Source organism: Loxodonta africana, chromosome 10, assembly GCF_030014295.1.
Source record: "Loxodonta africana isolate mLoxAfr1 chromosome 10, mLoxAfr1.hap2, whole genome shotgun sequence".
Lineage (NCBI taxonomy): Eukaryota > Metazoa > Chordata > Mammalia > Proboscidea > Elephantidae > Loxodonta > Loxodonta africana.
This window is the reverse complement of record NC_087351.1, coordinates 26,706,881-26,725,982: the sequence shown is the minus strand read 5'-3', so window position 1 is coordinate 26,725,982 and position 19,102 is coordinate 26,706,881. Positions and strand designations below refer to the sequence as shown.

Here is a 19,102-nt window from a genome sequence, read left to right as displayed (position 1 = left end):
TCCAATATAGTTAGTGCCAGAAGTTGAGCCCCTCAGGTTGGAAGGTGCTCAAAATATGAGATGGAGTGACACAGTGGCTGCAACAATGGGCTCAAACACAGCGAGGATTGTGAGGATGGCACAGAACTAGGCAGTGTTTCATTCTGCTATTAGTCAGAACCGAAGACATAGCATCCAACAACAACAATCTAATACATTTGAGCCCAGTCATTAACAATTTAAACATCTTTCTAATTTTTTCATGGGTCAATAATATTTTCAAATGGGTTTCCTATACATATTATTTTATAACCTGCTGTTTTTAGTCAAACTTACATCATGAACATCTTTCTATAATATCAATAGGTAATTGTTTTTACATATGAAAATGAGAGTCTTCCCTGGTTGGAAGCAGTATGAGTAATTTAATCCTCTATTGCGGGCATTAAGGTTATTTTTTATTTTTCTTTCTATAGACAATGATATAATAGGTGCCCCTATAAATAAATCTTTTTGCTTATCCGTTGTTATTACTTTAAGGAAATTTTATTGAAGTGGGATTTTGTCATAGCTAAGGAAAATCTTAAACTTTTGGTATATATTTTAAACTTGCCTTCTGAAGTTGTATCAGTTTGCACTCTCATTATCAATATATGGTCTCATGCATGATAATCATTTTTTTAAAAACTTTATTTAGTACAAAATAGTGCACATGTTGTCTTATTTATATTTATTTGATTATTAATAAGAGTTTTATGCTTGATATGATTATTGCTTATTTGGATGATTTTGTCATCAGTCTTTAGATGTTTTGCTCGTTTTTAACTAGGTAAACCACATTTTTTTCCTTATCTATTTGGAAGAATGAATTTTATGTTAAAGATATTAGTCATCTGTCTGATATTTTAAACTATTTTCCACAGTTCATTTTTACTTTTATTTTCAGAATGCATATAGCAGTGTAAGTATATATGTACATATATATGTATGGTATATTTATATATCTATGTATATATGTGTGTATATATATGTATATATAATATGCACATTTTAATATTTTAGGTACCATAAATATTTTCTCCAGGTTTTATGAATATGAGGGTATGCTTAAAATGAATTTTTCTCCTTAATGTTAGTCTAAATAGTCTTATGATTTCTTTGACCTGTTTATCTTTTTAACATTAAGTATCCATTTGAAACTTACATTATTTTTCCAAGGTTTATCTCTTGTGCCAACACCACTGGTTCAATAATTCACCCTGTCCACCCTGATGTGATTCGGTCCTTCAGGAGTCTTCTGATAGGTCACTGTAAGCTTCATTCTAGCCCTTTCATTCCATTCTGTACAATGAAGCTATTGTGACAGTTTCAAAGCAGAAATATGATCAGACTTCCTATTGCTCTTAGGATAAAAAGCAAAGTTCCTATCATAGATACGAGATGTTACTCTGTGTGCACTCTGCCTATCATTCCAACCTGACCTAAACCATTCATCTTGTCCCACTGGTCTCCTGTTTCAGGGTCTTTGGAGATGACATTTCCTCAGCCTGGACTATTTTACTTACATTTTAATGTAAACAACATATTTAGCAGAGTCCAGAGCAGGCTAAACAAATTCAGGAATTTTCCACAATACTGTATAGCTGTTAGTGAAGATTTCTTTTTATACTAGAATTTATAAACAACTCAAATCTGTTTCTGTCAATGTTTATTCATGATATATTCCTTTTGTCACTTCTTTGTTTTTGGTCTGTCAGGCAACAAAAGACAAAGTCAATGTATGAACCATATTACTCTGAGGTGTCTGAATTTGATTTTCTGGGACTTTCTAACCCTAGATCAATGCAGCATTTCCTCCTCACCTTCTCTACAGTGTTTTATGTAACAATTGTTCTGGGAAACCTCCCAGTTGTGATTACAGTAACTTTTGACTCTCATTTGCATTTCCTTATGTACTGGCTGTTAGCCAACCTCTCATTTATTTACTTGTGTCTTTCTACCTTAAAGTTTAGGTTCCTAAGACAGTCTCTAGCCTGTGCTCTGGGCAAAATAACATAACATTCCATGGGTGTGTCATCTAGGTTTTTGTACTTCATGACCTTGATGGATCTGAGATGGTGCTGCTCATAGCCATGGACTAGGACAGTATGGCATCATATGTACTCTCCACTAATAACCATCATGACTCCATGAATGTGCATTTGGCTTCTGGTTAGTGCTTGTGTTATTGGTCTCATTCACTTAGTAAAAAAGAATCTGCAACGAACGATGCAAAATGTTAGAAACTTGATAAAGCTTCATGTTGTATAGTTATCTACATTTAACTCTATGATTGTAATAAGCAAACAAAAAAACCCAAACCCATTGCCGTTGAGTCAATTCTGACTCATAGCCACCCTACAGGACAGAGTACAACTACCCCGTAGAATTTCCAAGGAGTAGATGGTGGATTTGAACTGCCAAACCTTTGGCCTTTTGGTTAGCAGCCAAGCGCTTTAACCACTTTGCCTCGAGGGCCGCAGGATTGTAATAGTTCATAAGAAATAAGTGCAGATATGCCCAATGTTCTTAGGAACACAGATCTTATTTGCTTCAATCCATTTTTTTTTTTAATAAATATTTTCCTCTAAAATGTTATAAACATATCTTTGGAAATACTTCTTTGATAACCCCCTTGGCCTCTAGCTACTACATTATTCATATTCCTTAAGAGAAAATGAAGGAAAACTACTGGGTAGAAGCTTATAAGGGTTACCAAGTTTTGGGAAAAAGTATAACATTTTGAATTTGATGTCAAGGAGGTCATACAATGTTTACTTATTCTGATGTCCATGGACAACAGATCGAAATTTATATATCAGGACATAAATTTTCTGGCTTTCTTAATGAAATTTCACCAGCTTCAATACTCCCCTACTGTATCATGGGCTGCGACATGAATGACTGGTATATACAGTCTTCTTCATTTATTCTTTGTTCGTGGCAATTCGCACAATAGTAATGTTTCTTTACTTGACTCTCAAGAGATATATGAAGTAAATATGAACGTAAATATGAATGAAAGTGGAATGCATGAACTTTTCTGAGGGGAAATTTCTTTTTTTTTAGAATGAAATAAATATGTTTCATGTCAGTGGATGACAGTCACTGTATGTATCCTTCCACTCATAAAAAACTAGCCTCTTACCTCTTTAAATACAGTAATCCATTCATATATAAGAAGCCACAAATATGTGGCTGTATTTGTGTTTCTTTGTGGGTTTAGATGAGTTTACACAATTTTATGCACATTTAGTCATCCAGAACAATTAGCTGAAAGACCCCTAATGCAAAATTAAAAGCATACAAACTTATATTTGCTTTCTCTTTATTTAAGAAAATTTAGACTTGGACATTTGGGTTTCCAGCTATAGTTAATGAGCCAGTTTTTCCATTTAATATGTATTAGAATTTTTAAAATTTATTTTCCCCATACTGAATTGAATTTCCATTAAGAATATTATTATTTCAATAAATCCATACAAAAATAATGACGGAACGTGGTCATTTCAATATATATTATGAATATTTACAAAAATCTGTACACACAAGAAATTGAATTTATTCTGAGATGTAATTTACAAGGACTTTTTTTTTTTTGCTCTAAAACCTTCGTCATCATGATTGTTACTTAGAAGTTCCATCTGGAGCTAACATGCTGGGTCCTGAGTCTGGTCATAGCTGCTTTCATCTCCTGATTCCTCAGAGTATAAATAATAGGGTTCAGTAAGGGTGTGATGACTGAATAAAATACAGAAAGAAATTTATTCACTGATAAGCTACTAAATGGCCAAGAATAAATGCAGATACTTGGCCCAAAGAACAGAGTGACCACGGTGATATGAGCAGAGAGAGTGGGCAGAGCTTTGGAGAGTCCACCAGAGGACCTACGTTGGACAGTCACCAGAATGACAGTGTAAGAAATGAGCAAGAGTACGAAGCAGATGAAAGACAATAGTCCACTGTCAGCAATTACCAGCAACTCTAGAACATATGTGTCAGTGCAAGCAAGTTTTAGAACTAGGGGAAGGTCACAAAAAATATCGTCCACCACATTGGGGCCACAGAAAGGCAAGGTGATAGTAAAAACCATCTGGCTCATAGTGTGCACAAAACCAACACCCCAGGACACCAGCACAGAACCCAGGAGTACCCGGCGGTTCATGATGGTTGTGTAGTGAAGAGGTTTGCATATTGCAATGTACCGATCAACAGCCATAACTATGAGAAGAGTCACCTCACTGCCTCCTAAAAGGTGGAGGAAGAACATCTGAGCCATGCAGCCCCACAAGGAAATCGTTTTCTTCTCTCTGAGGAAATTCGTGACCATCTTAGGGGTTGTGATTGTAGAGACAGTCATATCAAGGAAGGAGAGATTTCCAAGGAGGAAGTACATAGGTGTGGAGCGCAGGTGAAAATCAAAAGTTACAGTGACCAAAATGAGAAGGTTTCCTGCCATGATTGCTGCATAGCTCAACAAAAATATGAGAAAAAAGAAAATTTCAAGTTCCCAAGTGGTGGTAAGTCCTAGCAAGACAAACTCAGATATCATTGAGCTATTGTTTATATCCATCCAGTCTATGTAGGAGTTTTCAGAAGGTCTTTAAAATAGAGAAAATTAAGAAGTCACCATTTTACCTGTTACAGTTTTGAAGCTATGAACATACATAAAATGAATATTTTTTTTATGGAAAGAGAGAAGGTGAACATTTCTGAAAAATACATTTTAATTGATTAATGCAGGCAATAGTCACATCACTACATTTTTTTTAAGCCAGAATGGTGCAAATTAGGAAAATTTATTGTAAAATTCTGTAAATGTAATTTGAGGCACTACATTATGACTTCACATGAATTTATTGTTTTTATCATGAATTAAAGAAAGAAAAAAAAAAAACCTGCTGCCATGGAGTCAATTCTGACTCATAGCAACTCTATAGGACAGAGTAGATCTGCCCCATAGGATTTCCAAGGAGCTGCTGGTGGATTTGAGCCGCCGACATCTTGGTTAGCAGTCAAGATATTTACAGCTGAGCCACCAGGTCTTCAGTTTTGAATTTATGACCCCTGAATTCAATGGCTCAGTGAGTTAAATGAGTCAAATGACTACTAGACAAATGAAATCATTCAAGTGGATAAAAGCATAGTCATTTAACTTTTTGGAACCTAGTATTCAATCATTTACTCCTCTCCATCACCCAAATTCAAAATATTCAAATACGTGAATGTGAGTTGAATTGTACTCCTAACTCAGCAATTTACTTTATGGTACGTTCTTCTGGCAGACATCCTATATTCTTAACCCATTTTTTATCCCAAAAAGATATGCTAATCATTTCATTTACTCCTGTAATGTTAATCTGGTTACAGTCCATAGTATTTTCTTAGCCCCAGTAAAATTATAATAATAGGATAAAATTAACTTGCTGGGGCATTTCTGGACAGGAACATTCACGTTTCTCAGTGTCTAGGTTTTTTGTGATTCATGCTCTGTGTCTCATACTTTGGTTCCTAAACAAAACTCCAGACTTTCATAGTTCAGTCCCTTGCCTATTTTTCTGAGTTTAGAGTTATTGATCTTCTCTCTGGAGTTCTTTATTTCTTATCCTTTACGCTCTGTGTATTTATAGAATCTGACCAACCATCAAGCCTTTCACCCAAATGAGCAAGTATGTCTTCCCTTCGTTCCTGAATGCTTACCTTTTTTCACTCAATTCTTTTCTCTGACATTTCAGGCTGTGTACATGCTAACTCTGGACTATTCTCCTGGCTCTCACAGTCTTGACATTTGCACTTTAGGTGTTTTCTCAGATTGAGCTGCCACTTTTGGCTCACTTCCATTTTACTTTTTAAGTCTTGATTTAGATCTTTTGGTCCCAGCTTTGTAATCTGTTGGTCCCAACTCGACTCGTTTCTTTCACTTTTTTGCCTTTCTTCCTCTCCCTTTTTATTTTTATTTTTGTTACTGATACAGCACACACACACACACACGCACACACACAAATACTTATCCCATATTTTAGCTCTGGAGCACCAGAATAGAATGTGAAAAACCTGGTCTGAATTTCAGTTTTCCTGTTCATCAGGTATTTGGTAGACATTGCTTAGCTCAAACATCAGAATTTCTTAAAAAAAGAAATAAGAGTCAAGATTTAAACTCTAGTCCTGGCGTCAACATTTACTAGGGAAATATACTCAACATTTTTGAACGTCGATTTGCTTTTCTGTAAAAATAAAATAATATCTACTCTTCAACCTTATAGAATGTTATGAGCCTTTAAAGGGTAACACAGGTGGGTATACTTTATATTTCACTCTACATGTACATGTGCTGTTTATGTGCTTTTACAAAACTCTACTCTTTAACATTATCTCAATTTCTAATAATTATGAGAATACCCAGACTAAAGGGATTGATGAAGAATTTTATTCCTGAAGACTGGTCAAGAAGGGTTGGTGTTAATGAAAACATCGATACCCTTATTTATGTAGCAAATTGAGTCTACACACTAATTGTGAAATTGTTTTCAAAACTATGTGCCCTCAGTCTCAAAATTTTAACAGGAGAAAATCTTGAGGAAACTCACAAAAGTAATTTCATAGTTTAAACTTATAAAATTAAAAACCAAAAAGGGTATTTATTACTTCAGAATTTTTTGAATTTTTACAAGCATATATACTAAAAAGTTTCCAGCTAAGTCTACATATACAGAAATTAAAATTTATTATGATAGATGAAGTCATTCATTAAAATTTAACATCTGAAAAAATAAATTTTTATTAAGACACAAATAAAAATAAGGTTGAATAAGAAAAAGAAAAGAAGTCTTCCCAATTTAAGCCACAGTTTAACCTCAAAGGGAAAATTAAATATTTAATTGTATAAATTTGACTAACTGATGATTGTTGAGAATGGTACAGGAGTGGGCAGTTTTCTTTCTGTTGTACCTAGGGTCTCCATGAATTGGAACCGACTCGATGACACCTAACAACAACAGCACAACATTTGACTAACAAGGAATTAACCAAAGAAACAAAGAGACAAAAAAAATCATTGTCATCCAGCAGATTCCAACTCATGGTGACCCTATAGGACGGAGTAGAACTGCCCCATAAGGTTTTCAAGGAACTGCTGGTGGATTCAAACCGCTGACCTTTTGGTTAGCATCCAAACACTTAACCACTGCTCCACCTGGGCCCCAATGAACTGACAGTAAACTAAAAAGAATGAACAACAATGGGATAAATAGGATAAAGAAGAGCATGGTTTGTATAGCAGAAACTGTATCTGAGAATGGGATGAATGCCCTGTAATTGAGGGCCTAGCCCTTTTCATGCCACACACATGACTAAAAGATAAAAAATTACTTAACGCCTATCAACTGTGGTGGCTTGTTGGGGGCAAGAGAGAAGCTATGTTTAGAGTGTTCAATACTGTATGTCTATATTAAAAGGCAGAGTCATTTCCATAAAAGTGCTTAAATAGCACAGTTAAAAATATGTGTAAATATGCAACTGACATTTTTAAATTTTTTTTATTGAAAATAAGAGCCATGCCATTTCTAGTCATCATGAGTGTTTGTTATGTTTTCTTTTCATGAAAATGTGAATCTATATGGACTAGATAACCCACACGTAATGTTCACTTATCACCTAAGAAAATGCTTGGGAAGTGAAAAATCAGATTAGTTATCAAAACAACCACTATAACTATTTTCCTAATTAAAATAATATGTTTGTACATTTAATAGATGAAACCTAAATATTAATTTTATATGCATAAAGGGCTTTTTTTAATAGATTGAAAAAGTTAAAACATGTTAAAATAATAGTTTTACATGGAAGTGGAAAAGAGTCAGTGGGTTTAGAAAAATAGAGAATAGTCTTTAAGTTGCAAAATTGTTTAAAGAATGAATATATTAGCAATATAATTAGATAGCTGTATTGACTAAAATACATACATATATATATATATATCAAAAAAATAAGTATAGACTCCAGGGAAAATTAAAAAGAAATTGATTTAAATGTAACACATTTATCTCGCTTGGCATTTCTTAAATGTTTTCTGAATTAAACTAAATACTCATTGTAGGGACATAAAAATGAAAATAAGTAAACTAAATATTGAAATAGGTCAATATTTCCCATTTTGTGATCTGAGGTTTTATTAAATTTTGGTCTTATCACAGATGCTAAACTTAGCCAAGCAAGAACCTGATTTTTTCATTAATGTATTTTTTCTAAGATACTTTGGCTTTTTTTTTTGCCCTGTAGATTAAACTAATTCCGTTCATATTCCAAAAACTCAAGTTCAAGCTATAAACCTAACCTCTCTGAGCAGGATACGAGCGCAGTTCCTTTGTCAGGCGCAGAGTTGCTCTTTGCTTCTTATTGGAACCGGATGCAGTTGTCCAGATACTAGTCGACCTAGATTAGTTTTATGCTGTAGTCCTCATGATTAGAATAATGTGTTTTTTATCCAGCTACAACTTTTACGTAAAATGTCTCATTTTTTATTAGAGGGCACAATTGCAGTATTCTGTTAGCACTGCTGTTTAACCTACCAGCTCTAGCTGAGGAGTGGCCTCTTCATGAGCTGCAGACACAGCGAGAGTCTGGTTATATACGGGTTCTGTTTTCTACCTCCAGGAATACACATGACAATCATTTTTAGGTTAAAAAACAAAAAAAAGATAGGAAGCATACACAACAGTTGCAGACTGATGATCAACCACCAGAGGGAATTATTAAAATGAGCCCGTTGGTTTTCCCTTGGGTTTAGAGCAAGAACTTATTCTGTCATTATTTAAGTGGATTGTGAATTTGCCAAGTTTATTGTCATGTGAACTTTCTCTAGAAAACTCTAAGTCTGGCTGGTTGGTGGAGGATAAGCACATTTATAGAAAATGAACCTATTAAAGATAATGGACTTTGGAAAACTATAATTCTGTTAACTTGATTTCATACATCAGAATATTTACAAATAATTGGATAATTTTGAGCTTTTATTCATGTGTAATTAAAATAAGCAGTGTATACACCAAACAAGGCTTATAAAGAAATTCATAGACTTTTTCTTCTTTAAGAGAAAAATATCCTTTTAGTATACAAGGGAGGAGAGAGAGAGTACACACTATCACCATCCTTAATGTTCTTTACTGAATAATGATAATATTCTTGGAGCTTAACATTCAATCACTCTGAAGATTTAGAATTTCACTAAGTCCTTTGTTATTACATAAAACTTTATGAAAAGTAAAATATAAAAGGAAGAGCATGGAGATAACTCTAGTGTTAACTTTTCTGGCAAAACAATATAATTAGCAAGCAATATACTAACAGTTCAGCTTGATGGCAGTTAACAATAACAATACTAACAGCTAACTGAGTAACAATGGTGACATTGGTGCTTCAATGGAAGAATTGTCATCTTTCATGTGGGAGATGTGGGTTTGATTTCTGGCCAATGCACCTCACACACTGCCACCACCAGTATATCAGAGAAGGCTTGGATGTTGCTACGATGAAGAACAAATTTCAGCAGCACTTCCAGACTAAGAAGGACTAGGATGAAAGGCCTGATGATCTACTTTCACTGAAAACCCAATGGATCATAGCGGTCGTATCCTGTTGTACATGGCGTCACTATGAGTCCGGCCAATTGCACAGCAGCTAACAACAACAACAACTGAGAACAGTAAATGATGACTTCATTTGCTAGGAAAAATTTTTTGCATTGATTCTTATATGTAACCTTTCCAACTATTTCTTCAACAGTTAAAATCCCCTGAAAAAGATTACAGAGAAGTGAGGGCAGTAAATATACAGCAGTGGAGTGCCACATTCATTTCCTAGTTCACAGGTCACTTTTTCTAAGTCTTGGATTTTCTTTTTTTAATTTAGTACTCCACACACCCCTTAGCAATCAATCACAACTTCTATGAAAAATAAAATCATTTTAATTTTTTTTATGAGGCAATAGATGCCATGGTTTAGTGTTTTACTGCTGTTAGGGTAGGTGTTTGTAAGAAAGGAGATTCTTCAATGCAGATTTCAGAAAGATAATATATGTGTAAAATTACCCCTTGCAGGCAGGTCAATTCCTATTCATAGTGACCCTATAGGACAGAGTAGAACTGCTGCCACCATGGGATTTTCAATGCTGTAAATCTTTACAGGAGGGGACTGCCACATCTTTCTAAGGTGGAGCTGCTGGTGTGTTCGAACCACTAACCTATATCGGTTAGCAGCCAAGTGTTGAGCCGTTGCACCACCAGGGTTCCTTAAACACAAAGTTTGATACCCAGAATTTATTATTCAAGCCTCTTGATAAACATGACATAGGTAGAATTTTTCAGAATACAGCTAAAAGTTTTAGGAGCATATCGTTCAGGGTTGAATATCAGTATGACCAAAAATGCTCAGAAAGGAAGAGGAAGGGGATTAGGAGGGGGTATATGTAAATCTGATTTTCAAGGAAGGTTTTTCTTAAAAAAAAAAAAAACACCCAAGGAGATTGCCTGGTGACTTAAAACACACGTTTATTTTCTTACTCTTTCTGTGAGTCAGGGATCTGGGCACAGCTTGGTTGTATCCTCTGCTTAGGGTCTCATGAGGCTACATGCAAGCTGCTAGATGAGGTTGTTGTCACATCTGAGGCTAGGCTGGGGACAGATCTTCTAAGCTCACTCAAGTTGTTGGAAGAATTCAGTTTTTTGTGGTTGTGGGAATGAGGGCTTTGGAATCCTTACCCACAGGAGTGAGGCCCCATTCAATACAGGAGAATATACAAAGGTATGACTATTAGGAGGCCAGGATCAGGAGGAGGGCACTTTAGGAGTCTGTCTGCCATTCCAGGCTTGACTTAGCTCAGTCTCCATTTTCATTAAATTGATCAGATTTTGTTTTATCTGCCCGGAAAAGGAAAGAATAAACATTGTTCAGAGGAAAACAGCATCATCTGTGACCTTTCCAATATGTAATACCCAGGTCCGATATAAAATTAAATGTTTTCATTATACCAAGAGAGATGTTCTTATAGCAATAAAATGAAGACAAGAAAAACACTAATAGAAACACCCAGGTATTTAAATATTAGAGTGGGCCAATAATGTTTTCTTAAGTAATTTTTATGATGAAATGCTTAAGAAAATAGAAGAAAATGTGTAAAACCCATGTAAAAAGAAGAATTTCATTACAGAATTCAAATGTATAGAAAAGAATAAAATAGAAAATCTTATGGAGATGTAAAAAGTGGACATTTATTTCTCATAGAAAATATATATAAAAAAACAAACTTGTTACTATCAAGCTGATTCCAATTCACAGTGACCCCATAGGGCAGAGTAGAACTGTCCTTTGTAGTTTCCGAGGAGCAGCTAGCAGATTTGAACTGCCAACCCTTCAGTTAGCATCTGAGCTCTTAATCACTGTGCCACCAAGGCATCATAGAAAATATAGAACACAGAAATGTCTTACAAGCACACAGGAATTCATTAACAAAAAATTTACCTATTTATTAGTGTAGTATTTTTCAGGCACAAAGACAAGTAAAGAAAATTACTGTTAAATTCTGTAAATTTAATTTACTGGAGAAATTTGAAGACTGTGAGGCTCTGACGTAACAACAACAACCTCAAAACCTAGCACAAACTTTGACTATATTGATCCAAATCCTAACACTAAAAATCCAGTGAAAACAAAGTTTTACTCATCTTTGGCCATAAAATTTATTTATCTAAGTCTTATACTACATGAAGCTTTTAACTTTCAACAAAAAGAATTTATGAGGCACACATAAACCATGAAAAAAAAAGAAAAAGAAAAATTCTGTGAAGAGGCAAATGAATCAATAGAACCAGGCACAGATATGACACAAGAGTTGAAATTATTAGACAGAGAGTTTAAAAAAAATGCTTTTATTAATATATTAACGTCTCTAATGGAAAAGATGGACAACAAAAAGTATCCAGTGAGTACCTTCAGCGGAAAAATGTAAACTGTAACATAGAATAAAATGCAGATATTAGAGATTTCAAACCACTGTAATATTAAGAACGCATTTGACAGACACATTAGTATATTTAACATGACTTAAGAAAAAATTAGCAAACATGAAGACAGGCCAACAGAAACAGAAAAAGACAAAAGAGTGAAGAAAAAAAAAACTAGAACAGAATATTGAAGAGCTGTAGAAAAACTCCAAAGAATCTAATATATGTCTAATTAAGTTTCCAAAAGGTGAATCAGGGTTTCCATTTTTTTTTTTTTTTTTTGGTGGGTTTAGGGTAAGAAGAATACTTGAAGAAATACTGACTAAAAACTTTTGAAAATTAATGACATACTAAACCAGAGATCGAAGAAGACCATACAAAAAAAAAAAAAAAGCATATTAAATATCAACAAAGAAACAGTCCCTAGGCATATCATATTCAACCGATTAAAAAACAAATCAAGGAGAAAATCTTGAAGCTACCTGAAGGGGAAAAAAAGTCACATTAGACATAGATGAAGAAAGATAAAAGTTACACTACATTTATCTGAAGCTGTGCAAGTCAAAAGACAGAAGACATCTTCAAAATACTGAAAGAAAAAAAAAATGTTGCACTTGGATTCTATGCACAGCCAAAAATTTCTCTCAAAAATGGATAAGAAATAAGTACTTTCTCACACAAATTGAAAAAAATGAGAAAATTTATTCCCAGGAGGTCTGCACTACAAGAAATATTGAAGGAAGTTCTTCAGGCAGAAGTCACTGATATCAGAAAGAAACATGGATCTGCACTAAGAAACAAAGAGTGTTGGAAATGGTATAAATGAAGGTAAAAATGAAATTCATTTTTCTTTAATTTTAATTTCTGTATAACTGTCTAAAGTAAAAATAATAGCAATGTATTGTGTGTTTGTTATATTATAGTAAACATCAAAATAAAATATATGACAATAGAACAAAGGATAGGAATACATTGATATAAGGTTTGTAAATGCAGTGCAAACAGTAAAATATTGTTTGAATACAGACTTTATTAAAGATGTATCTTGTAAGTTCTAGGAGAACTCTGGTGGCATAGTGGTTAAGTATTTTGCTGCTAACCAAAAGGTTGGCAGTTCGAACCCACCAGCCACTCTGTGAGAGAAAGACGTGGCTGTGTGCTTCTGAAAAGATTTACAGACTTGGAAACCCCAAGTGGCAGTTCTACTCTGTCCTAGAAAGTTGCTATGAGTTGGAATTGACCTGACTGCAATGTTTTTTTTTTTTTTTTTTATTAATTCTAGGGCAACTACTAATTTTTTTTAAAAAAAATAACAATCAAATATTGGAGAAAAGTACAATTATTGTGATCAATTAAACGGAAAGAAAGCAGAAAAAAGGAAAACATAAACCCCAAATAGAAAACAGTTGACAGGATAGCAAATTTTAATCCAACCATATCAGTGCTAATCATAATAAATACAAATGGCATAACCACACCAAATTAAGTCTAAGATTATCAGATTGGACCAAAAAAAAAAGAAGAAGACTAGTGAATCTAATTTTATCACAAATGTGTGAAACAACCTCAGTGAAGGGGTTGCCGGAGGAAGGTATTGACATAAGTAACTTCGAAAATGAGTGGAATCTGTAAAACTAAAGGGGAGCACATAACCACTGTACTCTAGCTGTTAAAGTTGTTTCCCAAGAAACAATACTATAAATTTAAAATACTATACTGCTGTACATGTATACTGGTATTGAACAATTGAATATATGGATGGCAGCTGGTTAGATACAGGTTTTATACTCTTGAGTGGGAATTTACAGATAAGCAAGAAGAGGAGGCTAGAGTCATCATGGATTAGAGTTTGAGATATCAGTGTGAACTGTTTAGTTTAATAAAGATACAGATAGTTGCATACGCAAATGCTTATAGATATGTGTATATACAAGGATTAGTATGCACAGATATATTTTCTTGGTTTGCCAGCTGAGAGGGCCTAGAAACAATGATACCGTAGTAGCAAGGAGCACACCTAGACTTCTTTGTATTGCCTAAAATACAAGATTTCTCCCTACCAACCTCTCCAACATCATGAAATTTCTGCCACCTTCACACTCACTAACTACATTTCAGCTAGTAAAAAAAAAAATATTTTTTTTTGTTAATCTTCTTTATATCTTTATATCTTCAAATGCAGCAAGCTCATAAGCTCTTCAGGTCTGCATACTAGTCATTCTCTCTGCCTATAATTTAATCGCATGCCCGTTCATGTCATTTACTCAACAAAACCTTAATTGACAATCAAAAAAAAAAGTAACTCTCTTCCCTGCAATCAAACTCTAGCATAGCATTATTTTCAACTTGCTTCAGAGCACTAACCCTTTCTGAAATTATTATTATTTGCTTATTTAATAGTTTAACCTTTATTTGCCCACTTGAATATAACTCTAGGAGAAATAGAATGTTACCATCTTACCTGTCTCATTCATATAACTAGACTATAACTAGACTAGCACCTGAAAATTGGAAGTGCTTAACAAATATAGTATTTCCTAAATGACTGAGTGCATGAATGAAAAATGATTTAATAAATTTCAATTGGACTTTCTCCTCTCTTGATTTTTCATTCTCCTATTCCATTCAGCAAACAATGTGCCTACTCAACAACCTCCTCAAAGAAGCTTTTACTTCCTGGTTGCTAAGAGTATAAATCACAGGATTCATCAAAGGAAAAATTACTGTGTGGAAGAAAGAAACCACTTTGTCAGCTGGGAACACCCTGAAAGGGCGAGTGTAAATAAAAATGGCAGGTCCAAACATGAGAAACACGATGACAATGTGAGTGGTACATGTGGACACAGCCTTGTTCTTCCCTTCAGAAGAGTGCCCCTTTACACGGCAAAGGATGACAGCATAAGAGGCCAGAAGGCCCAGGAAACACAGGAGGGTGAGCAAGCCACTATTGGAGACCATCAAGAGCTCCACTACAAAGGTGTCTGTGCAGGCCAGCTTGGTGACCTGTGGGACATCACAGAAGAAGTTATCCAGCTGGTTTGGGCCACAGAAGGGCAAATGAAGGATAAGGGCCACTTGAACAATGGAATGGGCAAAGCCCCCAAGCCACAGAGCCAACAACAATGCATAGCAAATTCTAGGTTTCATGACAGTTGAGTAGTGTAAGGGCCGACATATGGCAACATAGCGGTCAAAGGCCATCACAACAAGAAGAAACATCTCCCCTGCTCCAAGGAAGTGCAAGAAAAAGAGCTGAGTGATGCAGCCTTTGTAAGAGATCACCTTCTTCATAGCCAGGAAGTCCGCCAGCATCCTGGGAGCCACAATGAAGGAGTATGATGCATCCAGGAAGGCCAGGTTGCTCAGGAAGAAGTAGAGGGGGGCTGTGAGACTAGGGTCTGATTTTATGGCGAGAATGATGAGGAAATTTCCAGGGAGAATGATGAGGTAGAAAATTAAGACTAGCACGAAGACCAGGAGTTGAGCATCTTGAGACTGGGTCAGACCAAGGAGAATGAACTCTGTCACCACTGTACTGTTCTCTCTCTCCATGACTCTGCACCCTACAGAAGAACAAAAAGCAAATTGTTGCCTGTTATATCCACCTTTTATATATTCCATAGCTCCTTTCTAGTTAAAAATAAGGTTTGCCACATCCAACACTTCTCCATCCTGAAAAACTAACAACCAATGCCACCTTACTTTCCCATATCCTGGGTAAACCCATCTACCCTTCATTTTCCCAATTCCATGCTAAGAGTAATGCATTTGCTCTGCTGGAGAACTCTGGGATGCCCATGCCTTAGGATTGGTACATACTTTGCTTGAGGTTTGTTAGAAGTTTCGTGATTGAAATACATTATCAAAGCCATCTGTTTTCGTTGTTGGTGGTTGTGGTGGTAGCGGTACACTGTTTCTGATGTTTAGATTACTCACTAGATTTTTGGTCCCTTCTCCTCATTCCGAAAGAATAGAGTGTCATTGAAGAGCCTTCTCTCCTTCAGTTCCTGTATAATCCCTAGTTCCTGGCTTTTGACTATCTGCCTTGTTTTTTGAATTCATGACTTAGTGGTTTCCATCACATTGTCCTGGTTTGGTGTTCTTTTTCAACCTTACTCCAAACAGGTCACTAGAATCTCAACCAAGAACTCCACGTCTCACCTAACTCAGAGGTGTTCTCCTAGTTACATCTCTGGTTGGATCTCAATCCTGCATCTGCTGCATTCCCTATTCTTGCATTCGAATTAGCACTAACCCAGTCTCATTTGCTCATGTATTTCCATAGCCTACTTCTTTCTCAGATTCCAGAATCACAGCCAAATGATATCCTTCCTACGAAAATATTTCATCATAAACAATTTCCAGAATAAGATTTTGACTTTCTCAAGAATTTGTCATAAAGAGCGCATAGTCTAATATACTGATTTGACAGATTAGAAAAATAAAGCTATTTCAATTAAATTTCTTAAATTTACAGTTAGTTTTCTTCTTTGCTCTCATTAGCAAGTGGTAGAAAAAGAAAGGTATGCATTCCTTAGTTTCAAACTGAGTAGGAAGTTATTAACTACTATCTCATGAAATGGTGCTTGTAGCATTTCTGTTATGGTAGCACTAGATATCTAAGACAGTAAAAAAAAAAAAAAACAGTACTGATACATAATATACCATGAACGAGCCAATCACGAAAGACCACATATAGTATAATTCCATTTCTGTGAAAGGCAAATCTATATAGAGAGAAAGTAGAAAGGTGGTTGTTTAGGGCTGGGAGGGGGTGGTGAGTGACTGCTAAAACATATGAGATTTTTTTTTGGGGGGTGATGAAAATACTTTAAAATTAGATTATGGTGATGCTTGCACAGCTCTGTAAAAACATTAAAAATCATTGAATTTACACTTAAACAGTGACTTTTATGATATGTTAATTATATCTCAATAAAACTGCTTTTTAAAAAAAGGCTATGGGATGTGTGTAGGTGGCTGGAGGAGGAAAATGTTCCCAGTTGATTTTTTTTACTAAAATATCAGTGGCATCTCTAGCAAGAGAAGCTAGGAAGAGAGAAAAGACACGGACGGAATAAAACAAAATCAGCCAGAAATGTTCAGAAAAAGAGCTCATGGGAAATTCAGGCATTCTATTGGCGTTTTAGGGCACACCAGCTACGAAACATCACAGTATCTGCTTTATACGGTTAGTAGCAATTTAAGTGTTAGCCAAATATTATGAAATGGATACTTATAACACATGGGCACATATTTATGCATACAAACACATGCTGATGCACATATAAACACACACAGTTAATCTAAGCAAATTTCAATAGGAAAAAAAAAATCTCTTTGGGGCCGTTCAAATTAGCTTTAAGGGCTCCCTTCTCTCTTTTCTCCACGTAAGTACCCATTAGCCTCCACAGTCATAGCTCTCTGCCCTCAGAAACTTGCTGTTGGGACAGTAAGTCATAAGGTCTTACCAACTATTTTTATGTTTTATCCATTCCAGGTGGCCACTTAATTATTTCATGCTCCTTAGATTGACAAATTTAAGACTTAGGGAGCACTCTGAGAGTTCTTCCACTCTTCCTTTGTTTTTACTTCCTATCATCTACCTCTATCCCCCAGCCTGTTACCTAAGAGGTAGAATCCCATACCACTTAATGGCTAATCCACCTTTATTTTCTCCCATTTTCAAGTATGTCCCTCTGTTCCTGTGATTTTTAAGTTGTGCTCATCACAGGTCCAGAGGTAGAGAATAGATGTGCATATCAGGTGGGCATTCCTCTATACAAAATAAGTTCTTGCAATAAAGCCCCAAAACATTGGATCTTACAAGGACAAACTTTCTCTTTTAGTCAAATGAAGAAAAGAAATACTGTCAGTGTAGGCTAAAACAGCCATCCGAATGCTCAAATGCTTGCCGTTATCACCGACCTTCCTTCTTATTTCAGCTGTGCATGAAATCTGGCACGGAGAGACACAGGGCTTGGGGGAGTGCCCATATTCCTCCCCTCTATTTCAGAGTGCAGACTCACAGGTGCCTGCAGGCGGCACTGCACATGCCTGAATTCCAGACTGTTGTCAGAACAGTCCTTGGAGCCAGGTGTTTGGGGAGCTGACCACCATCTCCTATTGGCTCACTCTCCCCTTTCCCCCTTCTGTTTCCTCTGGCTTCCTTCTTCTTTGTCCTCTTTCCCCAGTATTTTCCTAGTAATTCTATCTTTGTACACTTCCTTTTCTCACATTTGATTTCACCTTCTTTACCTATTACTTTCCCTTCTACTTCCTGTCATAATTTCTCTCTCTCCCTTTATCCCTTGCTTTTTCTACCACATTGCTGACTTATTATTTTCTCATCTTTCTCTTAGTTGTTCACATTCTTTTGATTTTTAATCTTTTTCACTTTGTTCTCTACATTTATTATACTCTATTGTCTTCCATGCCTGTGTTTCCATTAATTTTGAGAAAATAGATTATTTTACCCATTCCAAGGCAGAATAAACAAGACAGGTGCATCCCAGCTCTTTCATTCCCGTGGACTTTTCTACAGATTGAAAATGTTTAACTCACTTTTCAGTGTGCTGCCTTTCCTGTTGAATGTCATCCTATCTGGCATTTACTAAGTCTGAGTAACTTATTATCTTATATTTTCTTATATTTTTTTCTGTTTGTAACTGATCCTGATAAAAAATGGAGTAGCTCATGTTTGTGCTCTAGAGGAAATTCTCCTCAAACCATCCTTGCCAACATGGAAAAAAAATTAATAAAATTTCCAAAATAAGATACTGTACTAATTCTTTCTTTTGTATTAAGACATACCCTTACCTGTTGCCACAAGGTTTAGAAAAAGTGGATCAGGCTGAAGAACATTAAAAATTTTTATCTGATACGAGTGTTTTTGAGGATTATAGAAAGCTGTTTTCAATTGCTAAATTTTCACCAAAACAATTACTTAACAATTAAGCCAGATAATTAAACTAGATGACAAAAACCTCTACAGTTTTTTTTTTTTTCATAATATGCTAAAGTTTTACATGATATAGTGAATGTTATAGAAAAAGCCTTGGTTTGGAAATTATTCTACCTTAAGCTAC

The 19,102-nt window shown here is 35.3% G+C and overlaps 2 protein-coding genes across 2 annotated transcripts; both read right to left on the bottom strand.

The window, feature by feature from the left end:
• Nucleotides 1-3,649: 3,649 nt before the first annotated feature.
• Nucleotides 3,650-4,591, bottom strand: LOC135232523 (olfactory receptor 4L1-like). Its single transcript, XM_064291904.1, has one exon. The coding sequence runs from the start codon at nt 4,589-4,591 to the stop codon at nt 3,650-3,652; it is 942 nt and encodes a 313-aa protein (XP_064147974.1).
• An 8,984-nt stretch (nt 4,592-13,575) lies between these two features.
• LOC135232590 (olfactory receptor 4N5) lies at nt 13,576-16,262 on the bottom strand. Its single transcript, XM_064292235.1, has one exon. It carries the CDS (start codon nt 15,633-15,635, stop codon nt 14,640-14,642), a length of 996 nt encoding a protein of 331 aa, XP_064148305.1. The 5' UTR covers nt 15,636-16,262; the 3' UTR covers nt 13,576-14,639.
• Between the last annotated feature and the right edge of the window lie 2,840 nt (nt 16,263-19,102).